The sequence below is a fragment of the Ciconia boyciana genome, chromosome 27 (genome assembly GCF_034638445.1).
Source record: "Ciconia boyciana chromosome 27, ASM3463844v1, whole genome shotgun sequence".
Lineage (NCBI taxonomy): Eukaryota > Metazoa > Chordata > Aves > Ciconiiformes > Ciconiidae > Ciconia > Ciconia boyciana.
Window position 1 is genome coordinate 1382626 of NC_132960.1, and position 21577 is coordinate 1404202.

General features: G+C 61.2%; 2 protein-coding genes across 3 annotated transcripts; both read right to left on the minus strand.

Annotated features, from left to right (window-relative positions):
- Window positions 1–266: 266 nt before the first annotated feature.
- Window positions 267–21105, minus strand: LOC140644502 (acid-sensing ion channel 1). Of its 2 annotated transcripts, XM_072847388.1 has the most exons (13): window positions 20733–21105; window positions 20499–20613; window positions 19687–20081; window positions 18412–18607; window positions 4796–4946; window positions 4180–4307; window positions 3806–3956; window positions 3658–3714; window positions 3424–3577; window positions 3247–3338; window positions 2905–2984; window positions 2673–2777; window positions 268–2467 (listed from the first exon to the last, which is right to left on the minus strand). In XM_072847388.1, the coding sequence occupies exons 3-13, from the start codon at window positions 20049–20051 to the stop codon at window positions 2363–2365; spliced, it is 1584 nt and encodes a 527-aa protein (XP_072703489.1). In that variant the 5' UTR covers window positions 20052–20081; window positions 20499–20613; window positions 20733–21105; the 3' UTR covers window positions 268–2362. The 2 variants fall into 2 exon arrangements, with proteins under 2 accessions (XP_072703490.1, XP_072703489.1); XM_072847389.1 differs by lacking the exon at window positions 3658–3714 and having other exon boundaries at window positions 267–2467; window positions 20499–21105.
- Window positions 5393–14908, minus strand: LOC140644490 (uncharacterized). Its single transcript, XM_072847361.1, has 2 exons — window positions 12720–14908; window positions 5393–6070 (listed from the first exon to the last, which is right to left on the minus strand). Exons 1-2 carry the CDS (start codon window positions 12975–12977, stop codon window positions 5393–5395), a joined length of 936 nt encoding a protein of 311 aa, XP_072703462.1. The 5' UTR covers window positions 12978–14908.
- Window positions 21106–21577: the final 472 nt, after the last annotated feature.

The window sequence follows — 21577 nt, forward strand, 5'->3', positions numbered from 1 at the left end:
GCCACCTTAGCACAGCGCTTAGCAAAGGGACGCTTTAACGTGACTCTGTTCAACATGAGCTCTGATGTTGCTGGTATTCATGTGCGCATTTAAAGACAGTACTGGAAGTCTGGACCAAAGATTTATCCTTCCCCTCTCCTTTTGGTCTTGGCTCCAGGATTTCAGTGATGCCTTCAAGAACATCCTGGGATGATGCCGTCCCCACCTGCCTCCTTGGGGAACATTTCCAGCTGCTCAGCAAGAGAGAAAGGCTCGGTGTTCATGAGTTATATAATTCTTTATATCATCGTTAAGAGTAGCAGGTATTGATGTACAATGCATCTGTCATCTTATTGTGCTTCCTATGAAAATGTGTGTACATAGTACAGATACCAGAGAGAATTCAACACTTTATACACTTGAAGGCATTCAGAGATCAGTAACAGAAAAAAAAAATAGCACAAGAACAAGGCCTAATGCTACTAGATGGGTATCTACACTGATATGATGCATATATAGAGAGATATATATATATGTACACATATATATATAGTCATATATATTATATATAAGAAATATAAAATGCAGATGACATAATAGAAACAAACAAAAAAGCGTATGCTTCAACAGGTGAGCGTCAAGGTCAAATCCCAGCCCCATCTTTAAAAGCTTTAATGGGAAAGAGAAAGAAAGAAAGAAAATAAATAAATGAAACGCAATGAAACATTAGGAAAAATCCATAAGAAAATTTATGGATGTGGCCGACCCGTCATCTTTGGGCGATCGCTGGATACAAAGGACTGACCCCCAGTTCCTAATTTTGGTCAGGAAGCAAATAATAATAATAATGTCAATAATAAAAACAAAACTGCAGTTTAGAAATAATAATTACTAAAAAGACTTATTGCAAAAGCTCTTAAAGATAAGTAGCACTTCAGCCCTGGGAGGGCTCTTGCTTGATGTGTGGGGCCTGGGAGCTGGCAGGGGCTGGGGGAGGCCGATTTCCACTGACCCTAGAGCGAAATGGCGGTGCGCTTGCGGGCCAGGGGAGCAGAGACTCGGCCAGTGCCGGACGGCCGGACCCCGGCTGCCAGGGCAGGTCTCTGCGTGCCGGGGAGAGGGCAGCAGCGGGAGGAGCAGCGGCAGTCCCGGGGCAGCGAGCCGGCAGGCGCCCTGAAGATGCCCAGGGCTCACGGTGCCCGGGGGCAACTTCTGTCGAGGGGTTCAGCGGGGTGGGAGCCTGCGGTCCCGTGGACCAGAGCACCCTGTGCCATGGGGTGTCCCTCAACCTATGAACCCTTTTGGTGTTGGGGCTCCTATGCCCTCCTGGCCAAAGCAGTGCCAAGGGGCTGTCCCTCGTGACGCCCCTGGCCGAGCCGGGCCAGTGGCTGCAGCCGAAATGGGGGCCAGGAGTTTTCCTTCCGCCTTTCTCCCCGAGGATGGCTGTTTTTGGGGGCCGCACGGAGTAGCCCCAGGTTCCCTGGGGACGGGAGGGACTGTGGGGCAGGGCTAGCACTGGCCAGGCTGCGCGGAGCCCGGGAGAGATGGGCAGGGAGACCACACCGTCGCCTGACCCGACATGGCTGAGGAAGAGTGCCCGGGCGGTGGGGTCTTCAGTGCCGAGGCGGCACCCCCCGGCCAAGCCCCCTCTGGTGCCCGTGGTCGGCCAGCGAGCTCGGTGGCTGGGCACCACCATCCCTGGGGCAGGGTGCCGAGGAAGACGTTTCGGAGAGGCGGAGGTGCCCGATCTTCAGGCGCATGGAGTGGCCAGGAGTGCCCAGGCGAGGGTGGGCTGCGGGCCACCACGGTCCCAGGGGACAGCGAGGCTCTCCTGGGACTGCCAAACCCGCTGCCGTGCCTGCCGGGCACGCTGTGGCGCTCCTCAGTGATCCCTCCTGCCAGGCACGGGGGTCCCAGCAAGCGCCGGCCAAGGCATTGGAGCAGGATGGGCATGGAGACAATGGACGGACAGACAGACAGGGCTGTGGATGGAGACTCTGCGGCCGAACGGCTGCTTCTTCTTGGCTTCCGGGTTTCTAGTTAAAAAGGCCGAGGGGAGCTGAGGGGAGGAGACGGGGCAGGCCCGTGCCCCAGCCCGCTGTGCGTGTCGCTCCCCGCGCTGCGAGGATGGCCGGGCTGGAGCGTCCTCGAGTCTCTGAACTAGCGGGGCAGGTGCGGAGCAGCTGCCACGGGGGCTGCACGCCAGGTTCAAGCATGACCCGACCCGATCGCCTGCCCCGAAATCCGAGGCCGTCGCTCTTGTCCGTGTCCCACCGTGGCGAGGAGCAATGTCCCCTAGATGTGTCTCTCCACTGGCACTCGCAGGGAGAAGGGCAGCTCTCTGGAGGGCTTTGGTAGCTCAGGTTGTACATCCAGATGTCGGTTAGCAGGTGAAGTCCTCAAAGGTGCCCCGGGCCGGGTGATGAGGTAGGATGTTGGCTGCGTACGTCATGCCTGCCGGGTGGCCCCGTATGCTTTCACAGGGATTCTGCGGGGCAGAGGATGGACAGGATGCTGGGGTCACTGGTTGCACCCAGACCTCTGCAGCGACCGAGTCCTGTCTCCCCACAGCATCTCTGCCTGGTGCCTCTGCTCCTTCCCTAAGTGCTCGCCCCCCACCCCACGACACATCTGGGGCAGCCTCCGAGCTGCAAGAGGGGACCAGCAGTTCCTATGACGTGCCCGGCACTTACATGGCGTTTCACGTCGTCCATGCTCAGTGCGACGCCTTTGTCCGTGTTGTTCCTCTTGTGGTTCTTGCGGCACTTGCCCCGCCGGCACAGCCGGTGCTTTATCACCTGCGAGAGCCAGATTTCAGTACCGTGGGGGTTCATGGGCGGCTCTTCCCCATGTCCCACATGAGCATTTCAGTGCTCCAGGATAACCTGGGACCCCTGGCAGCCGTGGGACGGCAGAGACACTCACCTCGTAGGCGTAGTCAAACAACTCCAGTACTGTGAGGATACTGGCCCCGATGAACAGCCCCATCTGCCCTCCAATGTCACCTGCAGAGGAGAGGGAAGTCATCAGGGTGGTGCAAGTCTGGCGTGCGGTGGCAGAGGGAGCCGAGAAAGGGCAGAACTCGTCACCGCTGTGACCGGTGCCTGGCCATGGCAGTAGAGTGCCCCTCTCTGCATCCTCGCTGTCGGCACGTCTCGGTGCCTCGGGAACAGGGCCGTGGTGCACGGGGCCAACATGAGACCACCTTGTTGGAGGATGCCGGCTGGGTGCTGCTGCAGGGCCCCCAGCACAGCCACCAACACTCACCCAGCAAGCCGGCCACCTCGTACGCCTTCTTCTGCTCGATCGTCTCGTAGTTCAGGGCTTCAAAGAAGATATCCAGCACCAGGATGTTCTCCCTGTGCAGGACATAAGCAGCGTCAGGCTGAGATTTGGGATGGAAGGACAAGATGCCACCCTGCTACCGTGGCCGCAGCGTGTTACCCGATGTACTGCTCCGACTTGTTGTACTTCTTGGCCAGGTACTTGGCAGAGGCCTTGCTGGGGATCTTCACCATGGAGAGCTCTTTGCCATAGCGGGTCACATTGCAGGGCATCTCACAGACGCAGTACTCGTTGTCCTTCTCCACCAGGAAATCTGGGCAGGGAGAGAGGGAAGTGGAGAGATGGAGAAACCCAACACCCACAGCTCAGTCCCACAGGGCTGAAAAGCCTCACCTAAGGCTGGATCCGCACACTCCTTGTACTGCTCCGGGGTGCAGTAAGGGGCATCGCCTGGAGGAGAGAGGAAGCGGGTTTTCCCGGTGGGACTGTGTTGGTGAGCTGAGCCCGGTGGGGGCCGGACCCTGCCGCGCATGGGGCTCACCTGGCATGTGCACCATGCGGCAGTTGCAGTTCTCCACCAGGTAGCGGGTCTCGCAGTCAATGCGGCAGGCGGTGATGCTGTAGGTGTCGTAAAACTCCGAGTCGCCCGCCACGGCCTTGCAGTCGCCCCAGGGAGGCGGCAGGTAGATGAGCTGGCAGGGGGCAGAAGCCAGGAGTGAGGAGAGAAGCCCACCGGTCCCCGGCATGGTGGGGGGACAGACACCCTCGCTGCGTCGGTCCCCAGGGCCGGGTCCCCCTCTCTATCCGACAGGGGGTCAGGGGACAGGGGCACGGGGAGGAGGCTCAGCGTCCCACAGCAGGTCCAGCCCACAGCGCAGGGTGGGAGGGAGCATCCCAGACCCCCCCAGTCCCTACCCGCTGCTCCTGGCAGGACACGAAGGTCTGGAAGCCGGGTGCCACCCCGAAGCCCAGCTGGTCGATCAGCGGGGGCTCGTCCTGGCTGTGGATCTGCACCTTGATCCCGGCTTCGAACGAGGTCTCATCTGCGGCAGAGAGAAGCAGGGTGAGCATGGCGCTGTACCCTGCTCTGCAGGGCTGCGCCGAGCCCTGCTGCAAGAGGGACCAAAACTTCTCCTGTCTCCCACCCTTCCCCTGGGCAAATTCCCTCATTCACGTGTCCATCCATCCGTCCATCTGTTTGCTACACCCTGTCCTTGTCCCCTCCGCCTCTGACCGTCCTGCTCCAGCACCCGGGGAGAGCGGCAGGGAAAGTGTTTGCCTCTATTTATAAACAAGTGATGGCTGCTTGTCTAAACCGATAGGGAGTTGCCATGGCGAAGAGCAAAGACAAGGAGGAAAAAGGAAAGAAAAGGACCCGAAGTGATGAGAACTGGAAGGAGGGAAGAGGAGGGAGCCTGAGGGACGTGGACCCGTGGGGTGGGGAGCTGGGAAGGGGCCGGGAAGCACTGCAGGAGCTGCCAGTGACCGAGTGGACCTGCTGGCAGAGCTGCTGGTGCAGTGGGTTGGTTACCTGTTTCCCCCCACACTGGCAGGTACTCGTCCTGCTGAATGTCCAGCATGATCTCCAGGCCGTTGCCGGTGCCCCCCTTCATGGTGATGAGCCGGGGCTTCCCGTCCTGCCCTGCGTTGAAGGTGTAGCACTTCCCATAGCGGGTGAAGACCTGCAGGAGAGGACACGGGGCTGAGGCTGGGGCCCCTCTGCCAGCACCAAACTGTTGCCGGCACCACGGCATGGAGCCGGGAGGGCATCACCAGCCCTGAAACAGAGCTGTCCCCAGCCTGGGGGTACAATCCAACCCAGGCTCCTGCCCTGTGGGGTGTCTCTCACTGTTGGAAATGCCCGTCTTTGCCCCAATAGAGGAGGAGACGTTCCCCACCAAGGCACAGGGATGGCATAGACTCGGAGGAGACACACTGCAGATTTACAGCACCTCGACCCCACAGACCCCATGGCAGCCCCAGCTCCCCAAGACGGCAGCACTCAGCGCTACACCCGCACCTCCTCCAAGCCCTCCTCCGTCCCTGCAGAGGACGGGGCTGGACGGGATCCTGGACCCCCCCGTCCCTCCTTGGCCGTTCCAGCTAACGCCTCTGGCAGCCGGCATGTCTACACGGCACTGAGCTGCTGCCAGCTTGGGCAAGGGGCGTGTGAGGCCAGCGGGCTGCAGAGCGCATGGTGCCCCATGGGCGGTGGTGACGCTGGGATGGAGGTGCCAGGCACCTCCTCTGCAAGCACAGCCCTCGGGCTGCTCTGTGTCCCGCCAGCGGGTCTCTGCAGCCGGTGCCGTCCCCAGCTCCAGCGAGACGCCCAGGTGGCAGCGGACAGGGCTGAAATATCAGCCTGTCCCTGAGCGAGCTGGCAAGAACAGCGCTGCTCGCCGTGCCTGATCCAACACGATGCTGGCCGGAGCTGCTCCCCGTGCCTGGCCGCCTTGGGGCTACTCACCGCCGCAAAGTCGCTGGGGCCACACTGCTCGCCCCGGTAGCTGCAGCTCAGCAGCATGTCTTCCAGCTGGTGGCAAGTGCGGTTAAAAAACCTGTACAAATTTAGGGGCTCGTCCTCATCCCCAGGGCTGGGCTGCGCCGGGGCGAAGCCCAACTCCATCCCGGGCTCGTAGTCGACCAGGGGAGCCAGGTAGAGCAGGTCCTTGTAGCTGAGCTGCGAGACCCGCACGCGGTTGATGTTGCAGAAGGTGACGGCAGGGAAGGTCATCTCGGGGCTGTCCTCCTCGCTGAGCAGCGTGATGTGGTGGTACTCCAGGTAGTAGACGATGCGGTCAGCCACCTGGTAGAGGAAGACGGAGAGGGAGAGGAGGAAGGCCAGCGCCCAGAGTGCCTGCCGAGCGCCCAGGCTGCCCTCCACGAAGATGTGGCTCAGCCCATGCAGTGTGCAGCTGCTGGCAAAGGCCACGAAGTCTGTGGCTGCCCCTGTGTCCTTCTCCTCCTCTTCATCCTCCTCCTGCCCATACAGGAACTTGTCTGCTCCGTCCTCTCCCCTCCCGGTGGCTGCAGCATCTCTTGGTCCTTCCTCGCTGGAGAAGGAGATGGTGCAGAATATCTGGAGAGGCATTGTCCAGCGTGGGGGTCCCAGCTGCGGCGTGGAGGTCCCAGCTCCAGCGTGGGGGTCCTGGCCCCCGCCCTGCCACGACCTGGGGGTCTTTGACGGTCGGTTGGTTCCTTGGGGTGTGGGTGAGAGGGGCTGGGGGAAAGCAGGGAAGGAGGAAGGGGCAAGTTCAGAGAAGAGAAACGGAGAAGGGAAAAGGAGTGAGAGGCGAGCGGGAGTGAGGGAGAGGAGCAGAGGGATGCTCAGAGGGGACGGAGAGAGGAGGGTATATCAGGAGCAGGGAGGAGGAGAGGAGGAGCGAGGGGCGGTTCCGCGGGCTCCCCAGGTCCCCCGGGACCGGCCGGCTGCGGCTGGCAGGACGGAGCAGAGACGTTGCCGGCTCCAGAAGCACCGATGCGTTGGGAGCTCCCGGTGCTGCCTGGGGGTCCTGAGGGGCTGCCAGGTCCGGGGAACACGGGCGTGCACGGGTGTGTGTGCAGGCACCCGGCGTGCTGCGTACCCACACCGCATCCTCCATCCTCACTGCGGGGCAGCACGGCCCTGGCAGCCTGACCGGCTGCTCCAGCCAGGCCCTCCCCGCCGGGTGCCAGGCTGTTTCCGGAGCCACCATATGCCAGGCTCTCTGGGCTCTTCATCAGGGCAGCTGGAGCCAGAGGTTTTCCCAAAATGCTTGTGACGCTGTCCTGCTGCAGCGCCTGCCCAGGCGGTGCCAGCGAGGGCGGAAGGATGCTGTGGTGTCCCCAGGCTCTCACGGTGCTCATCCTGCCCCGGCAGCACCCGTCCCTGTGGGCTCATCTCCCCGTGCCGCAGGGCACCGGCGTGTGCGCAGGGGCACCCGGCGAAGGCGATGTCCCGAGCAGTGCGAGGTCCGTCCTCCTCCAAGCCAGGGCTGTTTTTGTCAGGATTGGGGCGCTGCCATGGTTCGGGTGACCATTCCTCCCATAGAGCCCAGCCAGCACACAGTGCATCACCTTGTGCTCTGTGTCCCCATGGGGCACGGGGAGCCACCATGTCCCCCAGGGGACGGCGTCCAGGGCTCATGCTGGTGGCTGGGGGTCCTGGGGCGGCAGTTCGACGTGGGGTGGTGGGATGGAGCCAGCAGCCGGGCTGGCTGCCGGGAGCAAAGGCATCTCCTCCCTGCAGCCCTGCAGCAGCACAGCCCCTTCTTGCGGTTTGTTTTTTTCCTGCGCTCAGCACTTCATAAAAGCATCCGATGCGACCACAGAGCAATCTCCAGCCCCATCCCAGCACCGCAGCCGCCATCGCCAGCCCGAGGGGAAGGGGAGCATCTAAATACAGCAGCGCTTTGATGCGCAAGAGCTGGACGGGAGGTTTTGGCCAATACCCGTTGTGATGAGCACGCCCCAGCCTGCCAGTTTGGCTGCTGTGCCTCCTTCCCTGCATGCACAGGGCCCCCGGTCCCTGAGCATATCCCGGCTCATGGACACGGGCACCCCCAAACCGGGCGAACAAATGCAACCAGTAAACTTGTACAAATCTGATCTGATACCAGTGCAAAGTTATCTGCTCTTCCCGAGCAAGTGATGCCGGCGTAATGGGCAGGGTGTGTGCTGGGGATCCCTACCAGGGCAGGCTCAGCCAAGATGATGACCGATGATGTGACAGCAGGTTGTCCCTTGAGGGGCCATCCTGGGGCTCACCAAGCTCAATATTCCCAACAGGACCCTTGTGTAAGAGGGATGCTGGCAGTTGCCACAAAGCTGGGGACACCGTCAGCACCTGGGAGAGAGGGTGGGTGACCTTGGGGACAAGCACCAGAGCCACGGGACAAAATTTCATAAAGCCAAGAGCAAGGTCACGCGTTTCAGGAGCAACCCAGAGAGTCTGAGCTGGACACTCATCCTGGGAAATGGGACCAGGGAGGCAGATTGGGTGGCTGGGAGCCACCACACCATGGGGACTAGGTCACATCCCGGCCCTTTGTCTTTGACGGAGACGAGCTGCAGCTGCACCGTGGGCAGGGCTGGGCTATAAAGGCATCAGGGCTTCACCTGGGAGAGGGTTTGGGGGCACTGGGCTGGCTCAGCCCTGTGGGAGCCGGCTGGGAGCCAGCTGGGCTGATGACACAGACCAGTGCTAGAGGATGCTTTGAGCAGGTATGAGCTGGCTGAGGTTGGGGTGGGATTTCTGGTGTTCCCCAGCTCCAGGCCAGGGACTTTCTGTGTAATGTCTGTAGGAGAGAGGGAAGAAGGAAAATGGAAGAGAAGCCTGAAGGGGTTTCTTTAGTCCTGGCAGGGCACCGAGAGGTGAGCAGTGCTGCCCGGGGCCCTGTGGGACAGTCCCTGATGGTGTGAGTGAGGGGCTGACCTGATCCCATGGCATGGGGAGGTTTAATGTGTCTTCTTGGGAGCAATTGCAGTAGGGAGAGGGAGATGCTGTAATGAAAACACTCCATCATCCGCTGGGGCCATTAACCTGCCTTGCTCAGCTTAAACAGCTTGTGGAGAGTGCCAGGGCTGGTTCCCAGCGGCTGTGCGGGGCGGCGAGGATGAGCACTGCCCTGGCTCTGGTTACCGCTGCCTGTCCCAGAGCTGACACTCGAGCTGGAGTGAAGGTGACTGGGGACGGTCACAGCCAGGAGCACGGTGGCACTGGCACTCAGGTGTCCTGACTCCATGACTGGGGACAAACTGTGGCCGTGTCCCCATGTTGCAGGCAGGGGGGTGCTGTCCTGGTTTGTGCAAGTTTTGGAGATGTTGGAGGAGTCCTTGGGCTCGTTCCAGCTCCTCCCTTGCCAGGAGTTATTTTTACCCTCTCTCAGGTAAAGCTTTGGTGGGGGAGAGGGACCGGGGATGCTATAATTAGCCGTGACATCAGCCCCTGTGGCGGCGCGTGCTGGGATGATGCCGCCGCGCCCCGACCCACCGCTGGGGACCAGGGATGCTCGATGCCCTCTTCCCTGCTGCAGCGAGGGACACAGGATGCTGAAAGGAGCCTGGTTTTTCCTGGCTCCAACATAGTGTTTGCCCGCTGTCCCAGGGCGGTTCGGCCTCGCTCGCTGCTTTGCAGCTCGTCACGGGCCCAGGAAAGGAGGTTCCCCGGAGCGGGGGAGCACGGAGGCGGTGGGGGGGGAAGCGGGAGGGGGATTTGACGGCAGCAACAGCACATTTCACAGCCTGTCACGCTTTAATGGCAGAGGAGATCAAAGCCGGGATGGAGTTATTCATAGAGATAAACCAATCCCCGAGGAGGCGAGGAGAAAACAACATTGCAAGCTCTGTTATTCCAGGCCTGCAAGCAGCAGCCCAGCCCTGGGGAGGCTGTCGCAGAAAGCGCCCCGGGAGCTGGACCTGCTTGGTTCTGTAACGGGGTGCTGCCTGCCCTGCCAAGGACCCGCTGAGCTGGGTATCATCCCTGGGGGTGCCCGAAGGTCGGAGCTGACCGGTGGGAAGGGATGAGATGGGGTGCGACCCCACAGCAGCCAGAAGCAGGATTTGGGGGATGGATATTTGATGGGGCGGATGGGCACCCTGCAGCTGGGCTGTCCCGCTCCTGTGATGCGGCTGGGTGCATTGCATTGGAGGGGAGAAAACTCAGGCTTGCAATGTGCCTTGGGCCATGGAGGTGCTTTGTGGCTCCCAGAGCTGCCAAGATGTTGGTGGTGGCACCCGCAGTGCCTCCGTCACCACTCTGGGACGGCTCTGCGGCTGCAGATCCCCTCCCTGACCCTGGTGAGAGGCAGAGTCGGGGCAGCCAAGCAAGGTGGGATTGCCTGGGCAGCCGGGATCTCTGCCGGGACTAATCCTGCCGCCCCTTATCAGATGCTGCCACCTTGCCTCTGCTTGCTCCGCCAGCCAAGCCAGGCGCAGCTTGTGTTATCCGGCCCTTTATCCCCCAGATTAGACGCTTCACAGTGGATTAGCATGTCACATTCTAATGCAGAAAAATTGATGATTAAAAAGGAGTTTTTCCTCTGTATTATTCCCCACCTCCGCCTCCTCTCCACCCCGTCCCCGCGGGCCCAGGCAGCCCAGCCCCAGCCGTGGGGACCGGTGATGCCACGGTGCTGGGTGATGCGGGAGCCCTGTCCCTGGCTCGCATGGGAGATGGGAAACCAAAGGTCCCTTTTTGGGACCGTGCAGGGCTGGCGTGCCCTGTCCTGGCTGCTTTTGGTGGCAGGGCTCAGGGTGGAGAGGCCAGGCGCTCCAGGTCCTGTGCCATCCTGCCCCGGGTTATCAGCTGCAGACCCAGCATCTGCAGCACAGGACTTTAATAAAAAGCACATTATGGTGAGTAATGTGCTAAGTGGACTTCATTATGGACCCAGGGCCTCCCTGGCTCCCGTTGTTCCATATGATTTCCTATCAGATGAGCCTTATCTCCTCTCCAAACGCTTCCATTTAAACTCCATTAATCTTTCAAAGCTTCCCTAGGCCAGCGCTGCCGAGCGCTTCCCAGCTGGGTGCTGGTGCTGCTGCCCGGGGCACAGAGGCCACCTGCAGCCCCGCTGGCTCGGGGTCTCCGGGGGGCTCAGCCAGAAGCCCCCGCAGCTCCACGGGCGGCCGAGTGTGTACCTGTGGCCAGGCCCTTTGCCGTGCATCTGCTGTGATGGCTCCCACAGCCACTTTATTCCTTCTTGCTGGTGATCTATTTATGCTCCTATAATTGAAGCAGTTTATGATGCAGAGAGCTTTCCGGGTGATTTGCCCGTTGGTGGTGTCCCTTTGTGCCATGGAGGGGTCACTGGGACTGTGCTGGCTCCTGCCCTGCTGGGATGCGGAGGATGCTGCCAAGGTGCCGCTCGTTCCCAGGCGCCTGGGATTATTCTGTGTGGACACTTATCCCAGTGCCTTTCTGTGTTTCCTGCCGATCACGAATTATCCATAAGCAGGTTGCAATTTTTTCCGACATCCCTCACAATTGCTTAGACAGTTCGTGCAAGCAGATTCAAGCTGACGGTTTTATTGGTGGGGGAAAAAAAAATGGTATTCCTATCTGGTTTTCTTGCTGTGTTCGCCCGCTCTGGCTCTGCATGCATCACGGTTTTCAAATCTAATCTAATCCAAGCAGGGTGGTTATGCAGCCCTGGCATGCGGCTGCTCTGGATGGGTCTCCCTGTCGCTTTACTGGGCCAGGAGGCTGCCAGGAGAGCGAGGAGCAGGGGGCTTAAAATCCCTGATAACCTGGAGGGTGAGTGGGAAGCACCCTGCCCCAGCACCGTCCCATGCCCCACCTCTGTCCTTACAGTAAGAGTCTGGATGCAAATGCACCAAACCCTCCATACAGGAAAAGAAAGTAAAAAAAAAAAAAAGGTTGTAATATCCAAGTGTCGGGGCCTGTATAAATAAATAAGAGCCTGAGATGGTGAGGAGCTTCTTGAGTCATGGTTGTTGCAGGAATTGCAGTGATGCCTGCTGCTTAGAGGGCCCCGGCTCCGGCCAAACTCTCTGCAGGCGATAAAACAAAGCCGTCTATAAAAAGCCAGATAAATTAAAACTGAGGCAAAAGGCCGCGAGACAGTTAATTTCCCAGCTCTCCCTGTGGAGCTCTCTGCCTCCTGCGTGGCTCTGCGCGCTCGGGGGACCTGGCCCCCTCCGTCCCAGCTTCTCCCCACTTGATAGCGGGGGGAGAGAGGGAAAATGGCACCAGGAGGTTTCCTGGGCAGGTTCTCTGAAATACTCACAGTCGGCAAAGGCGCCACGTGCCTCGCTGCCGCTCAGCCTGGGTCTTGGATAAAGACCGAAGGGAGATTAAGGGGGAACAATTTGGAAAAATGCCATATGCAGGTGGTGGTCCAGGGCTGTGTTTCTAGCCTGCGGCTCCCTTGGGGGCCAGCGTCCGTGGGGCACACATGCCCAGGGTACCCTGCCTGCAGCCGTGACATCCTTGCCTCCACTGCGGCCAGACAGCACTCGACAGCCTCCTCATCTCTTCCAGCAGCCACAGATGCCATTAAAGCTTATTAATAATAATTAATAATTCATTTGTTAATGATTCTTTATGTGTAAAGGCATCGCAAGAGGAGCGGGAATGGCCTGAGGTGCCTCTGAACTGCTCCGAGCTCTTGGCATGACACATCTGGGTGTGTGCATGGTGCATCTGGGTGTGCAAAGTGCTCCCGGGTGGGCACGATGCCTCCGGGTGTGCAAAGGGTTTTGGCTGTGCCTGACACCCCTGGGTGTGCGCGGTGCTCCTGTGCGGGGTCTGCTGCTCTGCCCTGTGGCTCTGGGCACGGCTGTGCATGCTGCTGGGGCCGGCCATTGCCCCTGGGCAGCGCCAGGGACTAAATGACCCCCGGCTGGGCCTGATCCTGATCCTGTGTGTCCTCTCTCCTTTCCTAATTGCCTGCCAGGGCGGGCGGGAGCGATGTTGTTCAGTGCTTAGAGGTTCGAGGTGCTAAATGATTTACCTGCTCCATTGCAGAGCTGCTAATGAAGAGGCTGTGAGGCACAGGCACATGTCGGCCTGCTGCCGTGCCGTGCCCAGCGCCGATGTCCTCAGCCTGCTTGTTCCTGACCCTCTTCTGTGCCGGCTCGGCTAAGATCATGGCAGGTTCAGTGGCACTGCTCCCATGCAGCAACGGTGCTGGGGTCACCGCGGCATCACTGTTCTGCTGCAGAATGAGCGTGAAATGCAACTGGCTTCGAACAAGAGTTGCCATCTCCATGTTAGCGTCAGCACGGGGTGAGCAAAGCCACAAGCAGCTGAGGGATCCCCAGTCCTCCTGCCTGCACCCCACGTGTGGCCATGTCTGGAAAAGCTTGGATGAAGCTGGAGAAAGGAGGCAGCTGAGGAGCAACGCTCGCCGGCGTCTCTGCTCCACGCCCGAGGGCTAAATGGCTCACGGCTGCTTTCTGGATGATTTGCTTTGAGCAAAATACCATGATACTTGAAAGTCTCCGAGCTGCAGATGAGCTGACGGAGTCGGGGTGCTCTGACCTGCTGGGCTTCCCGGGAGAGCCGAGTCACCGCCAGCAAACGGCTGCGGTCCCGTCCACGGCTGCGGTCCTGTGCGTGGCTGCTCCTCTGCTCCATCACCTCCAATTATTTTGCACCAGGCAGCCCATGTCCCACTGGGTTTGCTTCATTCGTCTGGAAAATGATGCAACCCCTGGGGTCAAGCGATGCTGCTGTTCGACAGCAGAAAGAGGCTGATGCAGAGGGTGAGCCCGGCCGGGAGTTTGCAGATGATGCAGGTGGGGATGGCGTGGCCGAGCCCCGGGGAGAAGCGCCAGGATGCTGGAGGTGAATCGCCGCTCAGAAATAAGATACACGCGAGCAGTTTCAAACGCTTATAAGTTATTTAGGAGCCCATGCACCACTTTAAAAAGTGATTTACATAAATCACTTGAATGTTTTACAGAATTTGTAAACGCACCAGCACCGTGGTGGGAGCTGCTGGGGCTCGGTGTGCCGCCAGGGACCAGCCCCAAACCAGGAGGATGACGCTATTTGGGGCCAGTGGCCGTCCCTGCTGCCCCTGCATGGTCCCCAAGTTGTTTTTCCAGAGCCAGATGGGCCCATGCGGTTTGTTTATTAACTGTCTAAAGCTCCAGGAAATATCTGGGTATCAGTAATTCCTGCGCCCGGTCTCTCCAGCTGTGTTGGAGATGCTTTTCACTCCAGCTCTATGATTATCCACTAACGCTGCACCACAGGGGAGCTTCGCTCACCGTGGGGCTCCTGGGCTTGTGACTGCCGTGGCTCCACATGAGGCCACGGGGTGCCATGGGCTGGACACCTGGGTCCCCCGGTGGGTGCTGGGGCATGGGTCCCGTGGGGCTGAGGGTTGAGGTAGAGCAGGGAGACCAGCAGCATCCCCTGGTTGAGTACCCTGAGACCAGCAGCCTGAGCGTGCCCCATTGCACCCCTCCCTCTGAGCTCCCACGGGTGCTGGAGGACACCCCGGCACCCACCAATGGGGTGGGTTTGAACGACACAAGGGGGTTTTTTGCAGGGGGAAAAGCCACGGTGTTCCTGGGGTGGCAGGAGCTGACTCCCAGTGCCCACCAGCTGGAGTGAGGTGGGCTAAGCAGGGGGTTCAGAGGGGTGCAGAGAGGCTTTGGGTGTGCCGAGGGGCATGCACCGGGGTTTAGCAGGGTACAGGGGGGTTCACCAAGGTGCAGTGGCGTTCAGAAGGGCAGTGGGGAGGCTCAGCAGGGTGCAATGGGGTGCAGTGGGGTACAATAAGATGCCGCTGGATCCGTTCTCCATCACAGCAGCTCCTGCATTGCTCCAGAGATGGGAGGAAGGAGGAGAGGAGGAGTGTGGTCAGGGTTTGCCAGGGCTGCTCCAGACCTTTCCTGTTCCCTCCCTTGCTCTTCCTCTGTGCACTCGGTATTTCCAGGGCAGAGGATGCAGAATCCAATGCAAAAGGCAGCGGCATGATCTCCATGTCAAACTCAATTCTCCCTAGTGCCAGCTCAGCCCCGGAGCCTCATGGAAATGGTCCAGAGGTCTTAATCCTCTGCAGTTTATCGAGGATGTCCCGTGTGCTCTGCCCCAGGGCTCCCAGCTCCCATGCCAGGCTCAGCCACTGCGCCCTGAAGCAGGATGGTGACGAGGAGTTGGGGACGTGGCTCTCCCCCAGGGACGGGCTCACAGGGTGTGAGAAGGAAAAGCTGCAAATGCACATCGCACCGCACCAGGCACGGCTGCTCGCATCGCCCCGGCTGCACCGACCCCTGAAAAGGGGCTTCCCGAGCACGGGGCACCGTCCCAAGGTTTTATGCCAGTTTTACATGGGGCAACCCCAGTTCCTGTCCCACGGGCCACACTGGGGCATGGATCCTCTGGATTTCTCCTTTTTCCCTGGGATGGAAAGAAAATTAATGGGGTTTAGAGCCCAGAGACAGGACTCCTGGGCCTTTCCCTTGCCGGGAGAGGAGCAGACCCACGGGGGATAAGCAGGGCTCCAGGGGTCCGTTGGCAGTGCAGGGAGGGAGAGGAAATGCAAGCTGGGAGCCAGCGGGGCCGCGCATTCCCGCAGAGGAGCGAGGGCTTGAACTTATAAATAATGAAGTAGCGAGTGTGAAACATTGATCTCTGCTGCTAATGAGCACGTTGGGGAGCGCAGTCCCGAAACGGAGGTGACAGCGAGGGCGATTCCCCCTTCCCTGCAAAGGGGAACGGGGCGGCCACCCCCTGCCCACCCCACGTGTGGCCCTGTGGGCACGAGGCTCTGGGCACAGCCCCGGTGATGGGGACGTCCTCAGCCCGTGTCCCTCAGGGCCGTGCCCTGAGGGGGGTCAAGACTTGCCCCTCAGCCTTGTGTTTGCCCCTCTGGGCTTTAAGGCCGTGCCAGGATTTTGGGGCTGAGGAGAAGAGATGGCTGCACCTCCCTGTGTGTCCTCCCCATCCTGGACTGCTGCAGCAGGGGAGCTTTGGTGGATGCCAGACACCTCCATGGTGCTGGAGGGGCTGGAGAGCCAGGGCAGAGCTGGGGTGGGTCAATTGTTTCCCCCTGGGCTTTCTCAGAGGGTTCAATCCCCAGTACGGGATGAGTCCAAGCCCGTTCAGCTCCACCTCTGTCCCTGGAGCATCCCTGCACCCTGCACACAGCTGCTGCTGGGGAGCACCCAGCCCCTGCGGTGCGCCGGCCAGGGTGGGTGGAGATGGAGGGGAACGAACAATGCCAGGGACCCCCTGATGTGGCCTGGTGATGATGCAGGATGAAAAAGGAGGTGGGAAAAGCCCATATAATCCCAGGATGGGCTTCCCCGCGGCATTCGGCACAAGCCCCGTGTGCCGGAGGATCCTGTCCTGGCTGCAGAGCGATGCTGTGTGCTGGGGCGGGGGCTGAGACCCTGCCCACAGTCCCCCGGGATGCTCCTGGGTGGGTGCATCACGGGGGGCACACGGGCAGTGCTCCCAGCACTGGAGGGGGCCCTGTGCTGCTCCGGCTGCCCCCCGGCGATGCTCTCCCACCGTCCGGCGGTGCAATGGGGGACGTGGGCAGGAGGCAGCTTCTGCCACCTTATTGTCACCTCGGATATTTTGGTTACGGCAGCCCCTCATTTGCATTCACCGCGTCTCCCCCGAGCCCTCCCTTCTGCCAGGGACAGATAACGCGGCAGCCACGGCGTGTCGGGGCCGCGGCGCTGGCGGCAGAACCACGGCTCTTCCCGTCGCCTCCTGCGTCGGCCAGCATCAGCATGCAGCCGGCATTGCCCGGGCGGCCACTTGACCCCCAGCTGTCCCCGTTGGCCCCCCGGCTCTCCCCACCGGCCACGGCACCGAAGTTAAATGGCTGCAAAGGGGACAGGCACAGGGAGAGGACCAACATGCATCCCTGCCTGCGCGCAGGCAGCTCCCCCCAGCCGGTGGGGTCTGGGCAGCCCCAAAATCCTCCCTGGGAAGGCCCCTCTCCAGACACAGCATCTCCTCTATATCAGTGAGAGGAGAGGGGCAGCACCGGCTGCAAAAGCGCTTGCTCGGGGCATCCCACTAGCCTGGACGGTGCAAGGGGCTTCCCGAAATGCAGAGGTGAATACAGCCCCTACCCGGGGCAGCGGGACCCCCATCGGGGTGGCACAGGCTGGGGGGATGATGGTTCATCACCAGGTGATGGTTCCCAGCACCCACCAGCCTTGACCGGTGCCACCAGGCCCAGAGCAGCACCGAGCCTGGCTCAGCCTGGGCGGACACGGTCCGAGCTGGGAGGAGGGAGCAGCGAGGCAGCAGGAATTAACCCGTCAAACAAAGCCCTCTAAAAGCTTCTGCAAGTCCCAGGACCCCCGCGCAGGGACGGGGCAAAGGTTTCCTAAACAGCTCAGCAAGACAGGGCAGCTGCCAGGACCCTGCACGCAGGCAGCACCATCCCCACCGCACACAGACCCGCCCGTGCAAGGCTGCAAGGGGAATCCAAAGAGCAACATAAATACAGCACAGAGCCAGCTTTTTCTAATCAAATCCATTAAATCATCCCAACCTGCTTGCAAGGAATAATCCAGGCAGGAATAACAAACAGCTGCAAGTCTATTTTGCTTTTGCCAGTTGGAGGGGATGCAGAAAGCAGGGTATTTGGACCTCCACAGATAAAGGTAGGGAGCCGGGATGAGGGTCCCTGAGGATGCTTTGGCGCAGAAAACACGACCGTGCACCGGGAAGAGCCCGGCGTCGAAACCAGCCAGTGGCCACACGCAGGCTGGGACCTGGCCCCGCTCGCCAGCCCCGCTGGAGAGGATCCAGCCCCCTCCGGGCTGCAACTTGCCTCCATTTAACAAATAAAACGCCTGACGGTTGACAACAGAGAACTGCTCTATGTAAAAAGCCTGTCAAGGAAATTTAGTGCAGATTATTAAAATCGCCCGAATTGTGCCGGTACCCAGGCAGCAGCTCCGCGGGCGCCCAGCCGGTGCCTTGGCGTGCTCGGCGGCTTCGTCCTCGCTCAGTGTGGGACGTGAGCAGGACATCCCTAGGCTGAGGATGAGGACAGGGACCCCGAACAGCGCAGAGCCACACGCTCCATGCTGGAGCCAGCTCGGGAACAGCCACCCTGGCTGCCGAATTTATTAGGCAGCACCCGAATAGCCGGCACTGTTTAATTCCCAGCTGGACGGGGGAGAGGCAGCCGCAGGGGGATAAAGGCTTTATTGTGTGCTGGACCCGTGCACCAGCGCGAGACGCAACCTCTGTGGCGGGGCACAACACTGTGCCGTGCCACCGGGACCTGCTTTCCCCGAGGGACTGCGGGGCTCCCTCGGGCCCCCGCTGGCCATCGCCACGGCTCTCCCTGCTTTTCCACTGGTGCCTCCTCACCGCTCGGCAGTTTCCAGCGTGAGGTCCACTGGTGCCTCCTCACCGCTCGGCAGTTTCCAGCGTGAGGTTTCCAGCCTGGCACGCACAACCCTGCTTTGCAGAGCCCAAGCGATCCCGGGGAGCTTTGCCCATGTGGGAGCACCCCGTGTAGCTGCACCGAGCAGCGTGCGCTCCTGGGGAGCACCTGGACCTCTAAAACCCTGCAGCATCCCCTGGCATCCACTGAATGAAGATGCTGCTGGTCCTTTCCGAGCTGAAAGGAGGCAGGAGCGGCTACAGGCAGACAAACACCCTCCTTGCATGGGGGAAACGCCATGGCCCGGGGCTGCGGGGGCACTCACCACTTTGAAGTCTTCGGGGGTGCATTGCTCCCCGCGGAAGAAGCAGGACAGCAGCATCTCCCGGATATCGTGGCCAGCCCGGTCATAAAACTCCAGCATGTTGAAAGGTTTGGGCTTGAAGTTTCGGAAGTTCGCCTTGTCCTGCAGGATTTCCAGCTGCTTCTCGTCGGCGGTCTGGGTGTCTGGGATCTCGTATCTTAGGGGAAAGAGCAGGCAGAAGCTCAGGCCTGACGGCGGTGGCTGCTCCCGCTGGAAAAGCCATTTGGGCTTCACACGAGCTACGTCTGCCTCGATCCCGGCGTGGGCTCAGCAAAGTCCCAGGCACTTTGCACGTGGCATTTTCAGAGCATTCAACAGCACAAAGTGGCCCAGAGACACATCAGAGGCGGCAGGAGGATGAGCGAGGAGGAGAAGCTGGGCAGCGGCAGCGGCCACGTCCCAAACCCATCCCACTTGCCCCAGAGCTGGTCCCGCAGCACTGGCCCTGGTTGAGGCCAGCCCAGCCACCTGCCCCGTGCCTTTGGTGGCATCACGGCTGCAGGCGGTGGCCTTGTGGCTGCAAACCCCTCCCTGGGGCACGAGTAGGGGCAGCGGTGAAACCCCTTGGCAAATGGCATGGGCAGGGAGTGCGCCTTGCTGCCGGCACCTGGCTCACAGCAGTGGCTTGGCAGCACCAAGGAGCTGCTGGAGCCATGGGGATGGGCTGGGGAGGGGGGGCAAGGGGCTTCCCCGTGAACCCTGCCACCGCAAAGTCCTGCGGCCCAAGGAATGGCACCGACCTCCAGTCCTGGTGCATGGGTGATACTCAGCGGCTTCACCCGCTGGCATCCCCGGCCTCGCTGCATGTGTCAGGCACCCAGGACATGGTGTGGGAGCCACGCATGCTGGATCCGCCCCGCAGGCATCCCAGGGTGGCCCTGGCCTTGCTGCATGTGCCGTGCACCGGGGACAAGAGCCATGCGTGCTGGATCCATCCAGGGCAGCCCAGTGTGGGAGCCACGTGCAGTAGCAGGAGCAGTAGCAGGACCTGGCGGCTCTCGGCTGCCCGTGTTGCCGCACAGTGGCCGCATCCAGCTGCAGAGCTGAACTAACTCAGGATCTGCTTCCTCATGGAGACTAAGGAGATGCCGCCCACGCTAGTCATGGAGCGCACCTCTCCAGCACTCGCTGCCCCATGTGGTGCGGGGCTGGTGTGGTGGCTGGGGCCACGTGCGGTGGCCTGCCCTGGGCACACGGAGACGTCATCTGGGGCCACCTCACGGCACCGGCACCCACCTGTTATTGAGCAGGGCGAGGAGCTCGCCGGCGTGGTACAGGTCGTTCTTGGTCACCCGGCTGAAACGAAACTCGTTGAGGTTGCAGAAGGTGACGGCGGGGAAGGTGAGCCTGGTGGCCGCCACCTCATCCAGCTTGGTGACGTGGGGGTAGAGGAAGTAGTACTGGATGCGGTTGGTGCAGACGAGGGCGAGCAGTGCCAGCGAGCCCAGGAAGCACAGTGCCCAGACCACGCGCTTCAGCGACAGCCGCTCGTATGAGAAGATGTGCGAGAGCCCGTGGAGGGTGGAGCTGCTGGCGAAGGCCTGGATGCTCACCGGCTGCCCGCTGTCCACCTCCTCCTCGTCCACCTTCAGGTCCATCATGGTCCGCGCCGGCACCCCGGGGTGGCCACTCTGCCGAGAAGGGAGCCCGTGGGTGCTCGGTGCCGCGGCAGCCTTGTGGGTGCTGCCGCTGCCCAGCCCGCGGCATCTCCGCTCAGGGATACTGGGGATGCACCCGGCAGCCCTCGCATGGGGCAGATGCTTTGCTGTGCCCTGTTCTTCTCCCCAAGCCTATATATATATATATACACACACACATACATGTATATATATATATATATTTACTTGGGTGCAGCCTCTTGCATTTCCTCCCCTCCCACCTCCTCTCTGCCCTCCCCATCCCGTGGCAGGACTGGGTACCGTGCCCCCCCCAGCACCCCGCCGTATCCACCCCTCCCCACCCACCTGCCCCCCTCCCCGGTCCCCCTCCACCTCCCCCAAATGGCACCGGCGTATCAACAAATAGATGAAGGAATCGAGGATGCAAACCTGGAATGAGGGCCAGCGGCCGCGGCTGGAGCTGAGCTCGTTCTGCTCCGCGACGGCGGCTGCCGCTGCGACGCGGGTGCCGGGGCTGGGACGAGTCTCCCTCCACCTCTCGCTGCTGGGTGGGAAGACGGGAGCGGGAGACGCGCAGGCACGGAGGGTGCGAAAGGCACCAAGCCCAGCAGTGGCGGGCGAACCGGAAAAGAAGGGGGGGAATAAAAATAGCCTCGGCGGTACCTTGGTGCAAGCGTGGGAGCGGGGATGCGCTGGGGCCTCGCTCAACGCCGTGCGGGGGGACCGGAGGCGACCATCGCCGGAGAGGAGGCAGCTGCCGGGTGCGAGGAGAAAAGAGGGGGAGAAGGAAGGAGAGCAGGAGGCTGCTTCCCTGCCAAACACATGGATACCTCCCCCTGTGGCTATCTGGGAGCTGGTGATTTCTTCAGATGCATAATCCGCATGAAGTCATTGTCTGTGCGCTGGTGGGGCCGGAGGCCGCGGAGGGGTGCCGCAGGCCGGTGGGCAGCGAGGAGGAGGAGGAGAAGAAGGAGGAGGAGGAGGAGGGAGAGGCGGAGGAGCGGGGCGCTCCAGCGACTGCAGGCTGCTGGCAGGGGCTGTTGGTGCTGCTGGCGTGTGCATGTGGGTAATGTGTGTGTGTGCGTGTGCGTGCGTGTGCCGCTCCCATCCCCCAGCGCCTGCCAGCGATGCTCCAGCTCCTCGCTCCGCCAGAGCCCCCCCAGCCCCCCCATGCAGTCCTGACCCGGCTCTCCCTGCCACGGCCTCCGCCACCCTTGCAGGCTTCACCCACGGGTGGCTCCAGCGCTGGGGCGGGTGCTCAGACACACTTGGGTCGGTCCTTTTTGGGAGGATGGAAGGCGGGTGCCTTCCAGCCCTTTCCAGCTGCCTGCTTGGGGCGGCAGCGGGGCACCGCGGTGCCTCGAGCATCAGTCCCAGGTTCACTGGGTGCAGCCCCGCTCCTCGCTGCCGGCTGGCGTGGTCGCTGGCACGATGCTCGCTGCGATGGGGACAAGACCTTGCCGGAGGCGCGGGGCTCCTGCCCCTGCCCTGCACAAGACGTGCTGCCC